Here is a 15,685-nt window from a genome sequence, read left to right as displayed (position 1 = left end):
TTGATATTAATCAAATTAGATTGTTTGATTTATTTGAAAAGAGAAAATACACTACAAAATTAGAGGATTTGATTTGTATGTATTTTTAAATTTTTTTATTTTTAAAAACAAAAATTAAATGGTCTAATTTTAATATTAAAATTTTTTTAATTTTTAAAAATATAAATAAGACGATTCGATTTGTGACCGTTTGTTAAAAAAGTTAAACAATATAAAAAAAAATCAGAGATATCGATTTATTACATCCACAACAGTATTTTTTTTTTTTTGGACGTGGCCTTGGGCCGGCCAAACAACCCGGCCCAAGCACCAGAAACTAAGAGACCCGCAACCCGCAACCCACCCAGCCCCGCGCCTGACCCTGAAGCTCCCTAACCCTCGAAGCCTCTGCCTGGACTTCTCCCTCCTTCACCGCGAGGTAACGATGATGCATGTTGATGAATCGGAGCTCCTCCTCTCCCGATGCCTATGAGGATTGAATTTGTTTGTGTTTTATGCTGAATTGACCTGTTGCTGCTCCACACTCCCTGATGTTCGTCCCCTATCTTCCTTCCAGAACCCGTTTCAGGCGCTGCACCTCCTTCCTTTCGACTCACTCGGATCTGTCTTGCAACCACCGTTGAAGCCTCGAAATGATCATCGCTTCCTCCTATCTGGCTCACCGCACTGTGTTTCTCTGCCTGAGCGACAACGCCTCCTCCTCGATCTATGCTTGCTCTATTGGAGATTGACTCGTGGCTGTCCCTCGTTAGTAGGTGCAATGGTTTGGTGTGATGCTGTTCCCTGGTTATCTCTGATGGCTTGTCCCGGGTTTCCGTTTCTAACCCTCCAGGTAACGTTTCTTCCATTTGCATTTGCTGGTGGGTGGTTGACGCAGCATCATTGTTGGCTAGATCCTGTATACCTTGAATTTGTCTATTTTGGTGATGCTGAATTGTTGCGAGAGTTGCTTCTGATCTGATTATATTCCTCACTTGAATAGGTGGGTTCATTGTCCACTGTCTCCCGAGATTATTCTCCGCTGCCATCGCTGCCAGTTGGTGAGCTAGTTTGTTGCCATCCCTTGGAGTCCAGGTAGCTCCAACATCTGGAGCCTCTTCCAGCAATTGGAGAATGTCTCGAATGATTGCATCTGCTTCAACTATGGGCGTTCTTGCCTTGATTGCCTGAACTAGCGGTAAGCAATCAGTTTCGATTAAGCAATTTGGAATCTGAATGTTCTTGATGAGTATGAGTGCTTCTCTATATGCCTGAGCTTCCGCTGTTAATGGTGATGTTGTCTTGAATGTTGCTGTTATCCCAGTGATGACTTTTCCTTGCCAGTCCCTTACTACCGCTGCTAGAGCTGCTGTACTTGTGCCCCTATGGAAAGCTGCATCCGTATTCACTTTCAATCTATTCTTTGGCGGCGGTCTCCAGGTAATTCTCTTTCTCACTCCGCCTCTGTTTGTATCTGGAATGTTTGCTCTACTGGACTCCTGAGTTGCTCTCTGATATTCTGATGTTAATAATTCTGATTGGATGATTACCTTTTGTGGGTTGATTTTTATATGCTGAAATATATACTGGTTTCTTGCTTTCCAAATACACCAAGAAAGACACCCTAGATTGCTTAAAATTTTCTCTTGTTCAGTTCCTGTTTCTGCCTTTATTCTTCTGATTTTGTCCAATATCCATTCTCCAAAAGATCTTACATTATAGGCCGTAGGAACGATTTGAATATTAGATCCGAACCACACTGCTCTAGTCCATGGGCACAAAAGTAGCGCATGTTCAATTGTCTCCTCCTCTCTCTGGCATATGCTGCATGTGGGCGCCACTGTAATTCTCTTCTGATGCAGATTCTTGTTTACTGGCAAAATTCTATGTACTGCCTTCCATAGGAACATTCTGACCTTTTGAGGCACCTGTAGTTTCCAAATAACTTTCCAAACCTCCCTCCAGTCTTGACTGGTTGATGGCTTGCAGAATCTTCCCTCCTCCTTCAAATCCTTCTCCTCCTTAGCAACATGATAACCGGTTCTCACAGTGTACTGTCCATCCATTCTGTACTTCCAAACAAAGTGATCCTTCTTATTGATCAAGCTAATAGGAGTCTTAGTTATTAGTTCTGCCACGCTTCCCTGGAATAAATCATGAATCTTTCTCCTGTCCCAACCCTCCCCGTCTATAATCAGCTCACTGACTTTTCTAGTATCTCCTGCTCCATCTCTTCTCAATTTTCCTATCCCTGCTACCCAATTGTCTTCCCAAATATCAACCTCCGTACCATTCCCTATACTCCAACTTCCTTTCCTTCTAAGGAAATCCCTTCCTTCTAGCAAGCTCCTCCATATCCATGAAGCACTCCTTCCTTCTCTCGCCTCCCATAGGCTGCAATTCGGGTAATAGATGGCCTTTAGGATCCGAACCCAAATAGCATCTTCCTCTTTTAACATCCTCCAAGCTTGTTTTGCCAGTTGTGCTATATTTTGGCATTCTAAATCCTTGAATCCCAGCCCTCCGCTATTTTTGCTCCTTGTCAATTTTACCCAACTCTGCCAGTGAATGCTTCTTTCCTTGCCATTGCTTTTCCACCAAAATCTGGCCACTGCTGCTTCAATTCTTTTGCAAAATGATTTAGGGAATTTAATGATATTCATAGCATAGACTGGGATCGCCTGTATTACCGCTTTTATCAAGATCTCCTTTACTGCTTGATTTAAAAGCTTCTCTTTCCATCCTTGCATCTTATCCAACATCTTCTCCTGTATCCACTCCAAAGCCTTATTCTTGGATCTTCCCCATCTTGCTGGTAGCCCTAGGTATCTTCCCGGATCCTCCCATGATGCCATTCCCGTGATTTCCTCAATATTCACCCTCCTCTGTATTGATACCTGCCTTCCAAATATCAACCCTGATTTGTCAGTGTTAATTCTCTGTCCTGATGCCTCTGTATATTTATTTATAATTTGAATAATTTGATAGATCTCCTCTTCTTGTGCCCCTGCAAAAATAATACAATCATCAGCAAAAAGCAAGTGGGTAATAACCGGTGCTGTTGGAGCAAGTCTAATTCCGGATATAAGATTTTCCTCCCTCGCCTTATCCATTAGAACTGTAAAACATTCAGCAGCCAAAATAAATAAATAGGGCGATAGCGGATCTCCCTGTCTGAGGCCTCTCTTTGGAATGATCTTAGTCGAATGCTTGCCATTTATTTTAAATCTATAGCTCGCGCTTTTCACACAACTCATAATCAATCGGACCCATTCTCTGTTAAAACCAAACTTTTCCATTACCCTTTGTATAAAATTCCATTCCAGCCTGTCATATGCCTTGTTCATGTCTAATTTGATGGCTATGTCATTGCTATCCTGATTTCCTTTTTTGTTTAACTTATGAAAAGCTTCCTGCACAATAACTATATTATCCTGTATAAGTCTTCCTTTTACAAAGGCACATTGGACTGGAGATATAATGGCATCTAATACTCTTCTTAACCTCCCCACCAAGATTCTCGTCACTATCTTGTACATGAAGTTGCAACAGCTTATGGGTCTGAGCTGATTCAGGCTTTCCGGTTGGTTTGTCTTAGGAATCAAGACAATAGTCGTTTCTCCCAAGTCCTCCGGTAAGCTGCCTTCCCTAAAAATCTGTTTGACCACGTCACACACTTCTTTGCTCAAAATCTCCCAATGTTGTTGAAAAAATAAACCATTTAGTCCATCGGGGCCTGGAGCTTTTAAGCCTCCCATGCTAAACACCGCTTCCTTTATTTCCTCATCATTGATGTTTGCCATTAACTCCTCATTCATTTCTCTCGTGATTCTCCTAGGAATATTTGATACACACTCCTCCAGGTTCCTATTTTCTTCTGACGTAAACAGCTTGGTGAAATGCCTTTCTACCAATCTCATGATATTTGTTTTCCCTTGTATCCACTGTCCTGTCTCATCCTTTAATTTCTCAATTCTGTTCCTAAGTCTTCTCTGAATAGTTGTCGCATGAAAGAAGGCTGTATTTTTATCTCCCCACTTTAACCATTTCAGCCTAGATCTTTGCCCCCAATACTTCTCTTCTTGTTTCCAGAGCTCCGCTATTTGCTTCCTTAATTCTCTATCCTTTTTTTGCTCCTCTTCTGTCATACTCGCCTCCTGTATTTGATGTAGCTCTGTTTTCTTCCTTTCTATTTCTTTATATGCTCTTTTGAACTTTCTCTTGCTCCATTCTACTAACTCCCTGATGCATCTGTTCCTCTTTTTTGTAAATTGATTCCAACAGTTTCGACCACCTTCTTCCCTTTGCCAGCTCCTTTTGATCACCTCTTTACATTCCTCATGTTCTGTCCAGTAAGCCTCGAACCTGAAGTCCTTTTTTATCCGGACTCGTTGCTGTGTATCCAAAATTAAAGCACAATGATCCGAAGTAACAGCTGGAGATGCTCTCAATATGACATTCTGATGTAATTGCAACCACTTCCAATTTACTAATACTCTATCTAGTCTTTCCCTAGTGATGATATTATTCCTTGGATTGCTAAACCATGTGTACTTACTGCCTTTAAGATCAATATCTATTAACCCATTATCAGCTACGAACCTTCTGAAAGTTTCTAAATAAATTCTAGGTTGTGGATGAATGCCTACCTTCTCATCTTGGTATAAAATGTCATTGAAGTCCCCCAAGTAAGCTTGAGGTACTTCCTTATCCATGTTGCTTACCGTAAGCTCCTGCCATAGCTTCCTTCGCTTTTGAAACACTGGATTCCCGTACACAAAAATACCCTGCCAATTCAAATCATGGTTAATATTAATATTTGCTTTAATGTAATTATCACACCACTCATAAATATTAATATTTATATTAGATTTCCATATCAGACTTAGACCACCGGACAAGCCCCGGGGTTCCACACAAAACATATATTCAAAATTAAGCTTTCTTCTAATCCTATCCATTTTTTCCTTACTAGCCCTAGTTTCCATTAAAAACACTACTAGCGGCTTTACTTTTTTACATATCTCATACAACTCAGAAATTGTCGGGGTAGCCGCTATTCCCCGACAATTCCAACTTATAATACTCATGGTTGAGGTTGGGGCATGTTAAGGCCCGCCTCCTCAGCCATATGTATTCCCCTACTCTGCCTGGGCACATGTATAGCTAACTCTAAATCCCCAATTTCCACAGCTGTGTAGACATTCTTCATTTTCTTGTGCTCCTTGTCCTCTTGTTCCTCCTTGCTATCATTGTATGTAAGCATCGGCACTTGGCTGTTGTCTCTTTTCCTTTTCAAGGTCAAATTCACTTCCAATTTCTTGGCTAAATTTGCTTCCCACTCAGCTTGTTTCTCTGCTGCTTTGTCTTCATCTTCATTACTTGCTAATTCCACAAAATATACATTTTCACCCACGCTACCATGTTGACTTACCAGATCCAGCTCTCTGTTCTTTGTCTCCTTGGGTGGCTTGCTCAGTTCATTGTCTTGCATACCTCTTCTCCCCACTTCCTGGTTTCTTCTGCTGTCCATTCTTACTATACTCACCTGCTCATCTTTCTTCCTTGCCAACATAAGCCTTTTTAGTTCCTGGCCCATGGTTTCTTTTTCTCTTATATCCTCCTGGCCCATTTTCCAGTTTTCCGTTTTGAAGCTATTCACCTCTATTTCTTCTGTTGGAACTTTGTTCAGCCCACTCCCTTCAATATTCCCTGCTTGTAGAGGATTTATGTATTGGATGGGCCTGATATCCATCCTCAGTCCATTTCCACTTGTCTTCTGTGCCTCCTCCCCCTTGGATCCTTTGTGGGCCTTTGTGTTGCTGGCCCATTCCAACTTTCTTTCTCTTATGTCCATAATAAGGTTTTTAAATTTCATCGCTGCTCCTAGGTCACCCAGTATATCTCTGTCATCCCGAAATTCTGGGATTTTCTGAGCTTCCTCTACCTGCTCTTCTACCTCTGCCATTTCTTTCTCTAACCCAATTTGGTTCTCCCATACGCTTTCTTCCCTGATTTTCCGCTGCTGAGCCTGCTCAGACCTTATCCTGCTTTCTTCCGAGCTTTGCTCATCACTCTCCTGTCTGGGGTTCCTTCGCTCACGCGCCTGATCGTCCTCTGTATCATTTTCTTCCTGCTGTTTTGAAGTTCCTTCTCTCCTGTTTGATCCTGGTCTAACTTGGAATACTCCCAAACCTGGAGAATACTTCTTCTTGGATGGATCCCAACAGGCCATTGCTGTTGGATTTTTGCAGTATTTTTTCTCATGCCCCAATATACCACAATTGAAACAGTAGCTATCTGGTAGCCTTTCATACTTGAAGAAGACCCACAGTGGTGGTATTTTCTCTCTGTCTAGCCAGAAACCTGTTGGTAAGGCTTTGGTAATGTTGATGCTAACCCTTATCCTCAAGTATGATCTCCTAAGAACACCATCGACTTTTGGATCTTCTACCTCGGCCAGAACCCCTAGCATCTCTCCAATAACAATGCCTGTCTCCTTTTCTATGAGGTCATGTGGGATACCATGCACTTGGATCCAGAATTCCATGAAATCGTGATCCACTTCAAACACATATTCTCCCTCCCTCCATAATCTGAGGTTGACCATATTTCCCTTGACATTCCAAGGGCCGTTCTGCATAATCTGCAACCCTTTCTTCCTTTCCTTAAAGCTGAATAACAGCTTCTTTGATCCAATATCAGTGACTGCCACTTCTTGCGGGTTTCCCCACATTCCTAGTAGCGCATTTTTGTACGCTTTGATATTTATCTCCTTGTCACTTATTACCTTCCCTACTATGTTTAGGCAGTCCCTCTTGTATCCTAACTCACCAGGTTTGTTGAGCTTGATGACTTTTCCTTCAATGCTGTTCATGTTGTGAACTCTGAATAGGATGATTGTCTATTTCAGGTTTTCGGCTATGTTTGTGAGGATATGACTATGTGTGTTAAGAGAAGAAGGCTCCCTGTTGGAGATGAACCAAAAGTTCACCGAAGACTCTCCTAATGAGAGAAGAGAAGCTCTCCAATTGAGAGTTGTATAAATGTTACAGTGCAGTTAAATTTCAAGGTTAACTTGATTGTGATAGAAAAGGATTACATCCACAACAGTATAAATCACATCTCTTTTCACATGATTTTTTTTTTTGGGTCAGATTTTCACATGGTTTTTGTACATGGGAAAAATAATAAGCGGACCAGAGGTGCTATGATTCCATCAAAAGAAAAAAAAAAGGAAGAGAGCATTGAATGTAGCCATGCAGGGCCTGAAGGCCTAAACCAAACCCAGCAACTCTTTTCCAACCCTCTATAGTCTATCTCTATCCCCAATTCGCCACAAGAAACCTTCACATCCATATTTTATAACGGATTTAGATTCTCTAATTTTAAATTTTACTTTAGAGAATAAATGAGATCTTTCATAATTTATTTTATAGATGAAGCTAAAAATAAATATAAAAAAATTATTTAAAAATAAAAAATTATATTTTATTCTCTAAAAAAATTTAAATTTTAGAAAAACCAAATCCTTTTATAACAACTTTATCAGAGAGAGAAAGCCCACCTAGTAGAAGGGTTTATTCTAACTTCTGAGCTAGAGGTGGTGGATTCTGGTTTGGGTCCAGGTAGGATTTCCTCTTCAAGGATCTTATTGGGCCATGTTAATTTCGCGCTTAATTACTTTTGCATCATCCTAGTAACAACAATATATTTAATCATTATTCGATTTGTGTGTGTCATGGAGCAAGCTAATCTTTTTTATGGGTGAATGTACTCTATAAAAATGGAAGAAGGTGAAAATTAAAATGATAGTATTTTAATTTTTTAGAATCAAACTTATTTAGGAATAATTTTTTAAATTTTAAATTAAATATGGGAATATAATATTTTTATCTTAAAATTTTTAAGAATTATTTATAATTCTTTTAACTATACACTTTATATTTAATCAAATCGGATTGGATTGATTTAATGATCAGCTCACTAGTTTATTTAAGTAAATATTAGAAGCTTTAGATTTTACTTTATGCATTTAACAATTTATTGGCCAACAATAAATTTTTAAATAAAATTTTAATTCATAAAAAATTAATTATTAATTTATCAAATTAAAAAGTATAAAAAAACAAAAAAAATATATTTAATCATTTTAAGTCAAATGAATTAAAGAGAGATAATTAAGCAAAAAGAAAAAAAAAGACTCATATTTTTTTCAACCAAATGTTAATAGTTTAATTTTAAACATAAAAAAATATTTTTAAATTTCGAGCCAACTCCGTCAAAATTGAAAATACTTATAAGTTAGCTATAGATTAATCATTACATTTATAGTAGTACTTGAACCTAAATAAATAAATAAAAATTTAAGATTTTTGGGTTTGGTCCACTCAAGACCAATTTTGATTGGATTTTTTTATATTTTTCCTTTTCAAGTAATATTATGCTTCTATATATATACTCTTAAATAATAATTAATTAATAACCCGTCTTACAATGAACAAATTAAATATTGAAAAGAGCATGACGCGACACCTAGTTGAACTGTTTTAGTTAATAATGGAGAATGCATACACGTGGTTTGTGTCTCAATCTTGTATCATTATATGCATGCATGAGAGTGGTTCCTCGATGATCACCACAACAATGGTAATGAATGGTTGATGAAACGATGAAGAGCGATTATGAAGCCAAATTTCATGCATCACAATTCCACCAACACAAACACCACACACACCCCTCACTCTCCATTTCCCACCCATGCATTCATTCACTCACCAACACATTCACATTCTCAATTATCCCTTTTCTTATATTACAAGTAACTAAGTAATAACTATAACAAACCCGTTTTAATTAATTAGAATTAGAATTAATTAACACTATTATCTCAGCATGAGCTCTTCTCCCGCCTCTGAACTTATCCACAGAGCCCAAAGCCGAGCCCGCAAGCCCACCACCGACCCACCGCACCCTCCCCAGCCCGGAGCACCAATTCTCGCGCCTTCCGCAACCGCATCCCCTTCCTCCTCGTCGGCATCGCCATCTCCGCACTCTTCTTCCACACCTTCCCGATTGTCGCCGACTCCTCCGAGCCCTCCGCCACGCTCCCGACACGCCGCGTCCTTCTAGAAGATTCCAGCTACGCAACGAAGACAACTTCCAAACCCGACGCGGTTCGCGTTCCCGGCGGCGTCAAAGGGCGGAGGAAGAGGATAGTGGTGACCGGAGGGGCTGGATTCGTCGGGAGCCACCTGGTGGACCGTTTGATTGAGAGAGGAGACAGCGTGATTGTGATCGATAACATGTTCACGGGTAGAAAGGAGAACGTGCTGCATCACCTTAGGAACCCTAATTTTGAGCTGATACGACACGACGTCGTTGAGCCAATACTTTTGGAGGTTGATCAGATCTATCACTTGGCTTGTCCTGCTTCACCTGTTCATTACAAGTATAATCCTGTCAAGACTATCATATCCTTCCTCAAATCATAACCCAATTATTATTCTTATTATTGTCTCATCATGCATGACCTTTAACATCACATACACATCAGAAATATTCACATATATTAAGTATGCTGTTAATAAAAGGATCATATTATTCATGAATTGGTTTAGACATTTGTATTAGTACTAATATGCTAAACAAGAAATATGAAAGAAAAAATAAAAAAAATACATGAGTGTGATGGATACAAGAACAGATGACTCTACAAATTTAGAAATTATACTTTTGGAAATAGATTAATTTTCATTATTTTGTAACATTTTTTATGTTGTAGATGATTGAGTTAAATGATTTTTCTAATTAGATAAAAGAAAACTATTAATATTTAAGCACATAATTAAATGTCTATTTTAAAAATAATAATATTTTTTATTAAAGTTTCCTTTTTCTTCTTTATATATATATATATATATGTTTTTAATTTCTATCATGTCAATTTTGTTTCTTCAATAAGATGCTTTGGTTTTGCAATTTTATAATTATCAGATTTTTATTTTTACTTTTATTTTTCTCATTTTATTCTTTGATAGACACAATACCAAGTGATGGTTTTATACTTCTGTATAAAGTTTAAAAGAAACTTTAGTAAGCATAGATAAAAAAAAAAATAATAAATAAATAAACAATAGCTCACCATTTATAATGACTAAACACATATTGGTTGGAGTCCTTGATTCTAATGTGTGCACAAGACGAATGTGATGGGAACTCTAAACATGTTGGGGTTAGCAAAGAGAATCAACGCCCGGTTTTTGCTTACGAGCACTAGTGAGGTGTACGGTGATCCTCTTCAGCACCCTCAAGTTGAGACTTACTGGGGCAACGTTAATCCAATTGGTATAATATTATATATTAGTAATGAGACTTAAAAATTATTATCACGTTTTCATTAATATCATTGCTATTGAATGTTTAATTTATTTATGGGGTATTAATTATAGGTGTAAGGAGTTGTTATGATGAGGGGAAGCGAGTTGCTGAGACTTTGAGCATGGATTATCACAGAGGTGCTGGTATTGAGGTTTGTAATTTGTTCACACTTCATATACATTAATATCTTCAAATTGTTGTTAGTTAATTAATCAATGAAATTAATTAAATTGTTGTATATATAGGTAAGGATTGCTCGTATCTTCAACACATATGGACCAAGAATGAGCATTGATGATGGACGTGTGGTTAGCAACTTCGTTGCTCAGGTAAATGAAACTCTCAACCTTAGTTTTATTGGGTTTGGTTTTGTTGCTTTGTTAGTTGCTACACTATTTGCTCCTTGTTCCAAACGCTTTTTCAGGCATTGAGGAAGGAACCAATGACTGTATATGGAGATGGGAAACAAACAAGAAGCTTTCAATTTGTTTCAGACCTGGTAATTCTTGTTTTCTTACCTATAGTTTATACAAGGTACTATTGCAATTGATCCATCATCTATTATTGGATTGAATTTCAATCGAAGAGTTAGTCCTTGTTCTCTATATGAAATAAGTATATTTAAGAAGATTAGAGGAAATGTTTGACATGGGTTTGTGTACCCAACAGGTAGAAGGCCTAATGCGACTAATGGAAGGTGATCATGTTGGTCCTTTCAACCTCGGCAACCCTGGTGAATTCACCATGCTTGAACTTGCTCAGGTATATGTATATACTAGCTTGAACTATCTTGCTTCATCATCTTCATAATATGGTGAAGTCTCATGTGTAATTGTCTTCATATAAAGTTGATAGTTGAATCGTTAAATGATTTGATATATTTAACTAAATTGTCATTCAACGATTTTCAACTATCAACTTTACATAAAGACAATTTCACCTTTTCATAAATATTTGTATAAGAACTCAAAAGGATATGATATGAATTTGAGTATTTGGTTTAATTTGTGCAGGTTGTGCAAGAAACCATAGACAAAAATGCCAAGATAGAGTTTAGGCCAAACACAGAGGATGATCCTCATAAGAGGAAGCCAGACATTTCCAAAGCCAAAGAGCTTCTCGGCTGGCAGCCCACCGTGTCCCTCCGCGAAGGACTTCCTAGAATGGTCTCTGATTTCCGACAAAGGCTATTCGGCGATTCCAAAGGCTCTCTTGACGGTTCTCTCTCTGCAGAATAAAGTCAGGAAGAAAGGAAAATCACACAGAAAAAGAAAATAAAGATGCACAGAATATCAAAATCTGGCCTGCTTAGATAGCTATATTAAGATTATATATATATATATAGATATCTATTTATTACTCCAATGGATAGGATATACATATATTTGGCATCAAAATAAGCAGCATCAATGCCATGGCAAACTTGTTTCATTAGAGATATATTTTTTTCTTTTTTAATTGTATTTTATAGTATATTGTATTATACTACCCTCTTGTAGCATGTATTCCAAAAAAAAATTCTCTGCTAAAATTTTTAATCTCAGGTGGAAACGTGTTATGAGAATAAATGGATGAATTTTTATAACTCAGTGACAGAAGTAAAGAAGAGGTTAAATGCGGTACTTAATAAATAAAATTGTATTCTCTTACATCATTATGCTTCATCCCTTTTGAAATCTATCACTTGATTTGTTTCTTCACTGAAGTCCTAGCTAGTGCTATTTGATAAGATTTTTGCAGATATTACACCTTATTCGTTTACAAATTAAAGATCATTGAAAAGGAATAAAGAAGTTGGAGCTTGAAAGTTGAAAGCAGCAAAACACAAAATGTGGACAAGGAACTAAAACTCCACAATAGTGATTAGCAGCTTCAACTTATTTTCATATCAGTTACTTGTACAGGGTACATGTTAATTGTATCCCTCCAAGCACTGCCATTGTCCGGGGTCACGTCCTGTAAACATTTCCACACAGCGCTGCTACACTTGAATCCGCTTCCAATGGCGATTTGCCACACCCTATCGCCACGTTTCATCCTCCCTTTCGCTTCTGTGTAGCTAAGCTCATACCAAATCGAAGAAGACGACGTGTTTCCAAATCTGTAAAGGGTCATGTTGGATGCTTCCACGTCCTGTTTCCTTAACCTCAAGCTTCTCTCGATGGCATTTATGACAGATCTTCCCCCGGAATGTATGCAGAAATGCTCGAAGGCGAGATTGAAATTTGGAGTATAGATGCTTGATCTTCTTCTATACAACACCTTGCAGCATATAATAGAAATTACATATAGGAATTGCTCTCTCAATGGCAAAACTAATGGCCCTAGTGAAGCTATGTTCTTCTTCAATGTATCTCCGGCCACATGGACAACATCCTTTGATATCGAAATACCTTCTTTGTTTTCTGGATCCACATCCTGGTAGACACATCTATGAGCTTGATCATCTTGAGCATTGATCGTTCTAACAATATGTTGTAGTTCATACTTTGCTTTATGTTTATCATTAACCTTGCTAGACATCAATATAGCAGCACCACCCATTCTGAAGAGACAATTAGTCAGCAACATGGAGTGTACTTTACCTGTGTACCAATTCAGATTAAGGGTCTCTGAGCTCACAATTAGAGCTAATGAGCCCCTATGAACCCTCAACAAGTCCTTAGCCAGACTCACCGATATGATTCCGGCGCTACACCCCATACCTGATAGGTTGAAGCTCATGATGTTGCTCCTCATCTTGAACTTGTTAACCACCATGGCACTAAGAGATGGTGTAGGACAGAACACACAACTGTTGGTGATTAGTATGTCGATGGATTTTGGGTTGATGTTGTTTCTCCAAAACAGGTCTGAGATTGCTGAACACATTATGGTTTCGGCCTCATCAAGGGCTAAGGCAAGAGATTTTACTTTTGGTATCTGTGCTAAAGATGAAGTAATGGCTGTTTCCTCGCTGAATCCAGATTTCGCTATGATCTTGCACTGGAAAGCAACAGACTCTGGATCTAAATCATCTAAGACACTATTCTCTTCAAACATGGCAATAGGTAGCCTATGAGAACTAGGTGGACGGTAGCAGGTAAAGTCTATCAAGTAAATTGGTGCTTTTCTTCTGTATGCAAAGTAGAGGATTGCTAGACCTGCAACCAGTACCAGTGCAAAATGATGTGAAGATGGGAAAATAAGATCAATGATAGTGCTGACATGCTGTGTCAACATTTCCAATAGAGAATACAAATTGTAAGGTTCTATTTTGCCAAAATGTTTATGAAGTTGAATTGTAATGGAAACATTTTTTAAGCACAAAGGTTGATCATGTAAAACATGATGGCCTGAGATTAGGGACATTTTAGGAAAAGTAGTTTGGCATGACTTGAGAAAGAGAGTCCAATGGGAAAGAAGGGCAAAGATCACATTTTCTCTTCCCTCCTTTAATTGGTTAATGGATATCTTGTGTCAGAGGGGCTATTTTACAAATTTATTTTGTTACTGGTTAGTTTTATTAAATCTGAAAACTATTTGGGTTTATGTAAAATTAGTTAACGATTTTTAAGATGGAATTATTTGAAGCTAATGATTCTACGTTACGATTAATCAGAGACGATGGGGTTGGGTTGAAAAGGAAGGATTTTCACCGTTGACGTCATTTGACGCATACTAGAATCGCGCGGATGTTTACGATTTCCATCACTGATCATCAATAGAGTTGCAGGAAGTTCCCCCACCCCATCCCCTCGCGGAATCACACTGCAAAGCTTTGCCCACTCGTTAGTTCGGAAGATGAAGATCTGCATAGTGTCCTCGCCGGATCGAAAAAGATCACCGTCGGATAACAATGAGAAGTAAACAGTCGCGTGTCGTGGCAAGTGTGGTTTGGTGACCAGCGAAGCAAAAATTGCTGTAAACTGATAGGTACCGGTAACTGGCGAGACCACGGGCACACGTTACGGAGGACTATTTAATATATATAGAAAACCTGTTAGATACATTAATTCTCACCATATTTTGAATGTGAATTTATGTATATTTATATTGATTAACCTTTGGCTTTTATTATAGATTTAAATTCAATTAAATATTAAATTTCGGTTTTCAAATAGTTTTAAATTTGATTTTAAATTTATTTTGAAACTAATTTAAGATTCGGATCATACTCGCATTAACCACATTGATATTTTCAATATGATAATTACGTTTGCACTTTCTTCGATGTTCATACGAACTCAGCATTAATTAATCATTTGGAATTCTAATGAATAGTAGTGTTTGATTTGTTGGATGATTACCATTTTAATTTTTTTGTTAAACAAAAAGTCAAAAATAAGATTGGTCAGATTCGTCTACTGGTCATTAATTTTTGAAGTTTTTATAAGAATGGAACACTTTATGAAAAAAAATCATAAATAAATTTACATTTTAAATTAATTTTATATTCTAAACCAATTATTATAAGCTAAGTAATTCGGTTCAATTAATTTTATTAATTATAGTTATATGATATCGAAAATAATTTTATTAACTATAGTAAGATATCATATAAAATTAGTACTTTTTTAAAATAATTGTATAGATTATAATAATATAATTTAAAAAATTAGTTATTTTTTAATAATTTTATAAATTATAGAAATATGATATGAGAAATTAGTAAATTTTTAAAGTAATTTTATTAATTATATTAATATGATGAGAAATTAATAATTATGTTAAATTAATTTTATTAACTAGTCACCAAAAATATGTATAAAGAGTCACCAAAAAAAATTAATTTTATTAACTATAGTAATATGTCATGAAAAATTATTAATTATATAGAATATTAATCATACTAAGATACTATAAAAATTAGTACAAATAGAGAATATAAAGAGAGGATAGAGAATACATAAAAAATTATTTTTTTTAATAATTTTATTAATTATAGTAATATGATCTAAGAAATTAATTTTTTTTAAATAATCTTATTAATTATGTTAATATGATATGAGAAATTAATTATTATGTTAAATTAATTTTATTAATTATAAAAATATATCATGGAAGATGATTAATTATATAGAGTATGAATAAAATATGTAATTAGTGTTTTGTGTTTTTTAAAAAAAAAAGATAAATATTTTTTGTTACACAAATAAAAACCTCATCAACCTTGAACGATAAATTCTAAATTAGTAATTTTAAGAGTAGTTTAATTAATTTTATATATATTAAAAATTAACAATTTTATTACATTAATTTTATTAATTATGGTTAAATGATATAGAGAATAAATTTATCAATTAAAATTTTTGTAATATTTTCTAAAAATTATTTTGTTTTTCAC

General features: G+C 36.4%; 4 protein-coding genes across 4 annotated transcripts; 2 read left to right on the top strand and 2 right to left on the bottom strand.

The window, feature by feature from the left end:
- Positions 1-371: 371 nt before the first annotated feature.
- LOC112794712 (uncharacterized) lies at positions 372-4,940 on the bottom strand. Its single transcript, XM_025836694.1, has one exon. The coding sequence runs from the start codon at positions 4,938-4,940 to the stop codon at positions 372-374; it is 4,569 nt and encodes a 1,522-aa protein (XP_025692479.1).
- Positions 4,941-8,900: 3,960 nt separating this feature from the next.
- Positions 8,901-9,514, top strand: LOC140184065 (UDP-glucuronic acid decarboxylase 2-like; the record flags this gene model as incomplete). Its single annotated transcript, XM_072234347.1, has 1 exon — positions 8,901-9,514. A coding segment is annotated over one exon (573 nt), but the record flags the coding sequence as incomplete, so codon positions are not given.
- Positions 9,515-10,183: 669 nt separating this feature from the next.
- On the top strand, positions 10,184-11,930 carry LOC112794711 (UDP-glucuronic acid decarboxylase 4). The gene is made up of 6 exons (XM_025836692.3): positions 10,184-10,326; positions 10,431-10,510; positions 10,605-10,688; positions 10,784-10,858; positions 11,029-11,121; positions 11,373-11,930. Exons 1-6 carry the CDS (start codon positions 10,191-10,193, stop codon positions 11,595-11,597), a joined length of 693 nt encoding a protein of 230 aa, XP_025692477.2. The 5' UTR covers positions 10,184-10,190; the 3' UTR covers positions 11,598-11,930.
- LOC112796421 (probable 3-ketoacyl-CoA synthase 21) lies at positions 11,918-13,710 on the bottom strand. Its single transcript, XM_025838851.3, has one exon. The coding sequence runs from the start codon at positions 13,708-13,710 to the stop codon at positions 12,232-12,234; it is 1,479 nt and encodes a 492-aa protein (XP_025694636.1). The 3' UTR covers positions 11,918-12,231.
- Between the last annotated feature and the right edge of the window lie 1,975 nt (positions 13,711-15,685).

The sequence above is a fragment of the Arachis hypogaea genome, chromosome 4, assembly GCF_003086295.3.
Source record: "Arachis hypogaea cultivar Tifrunner chromosome 4, arahy.Tifrunner.gnm2.J5K5, whole genome shotgun sequence".
Lineage (NCBI taxonomy): Eukaryota > Viridiplantae > Streptophyta > Magnoliopsida > Fabales > Fabaceae > Arachis > Arachis hypogaea.
This window is presented reverse-complemented; position numbering and strand designations above follow the sequence as displayed.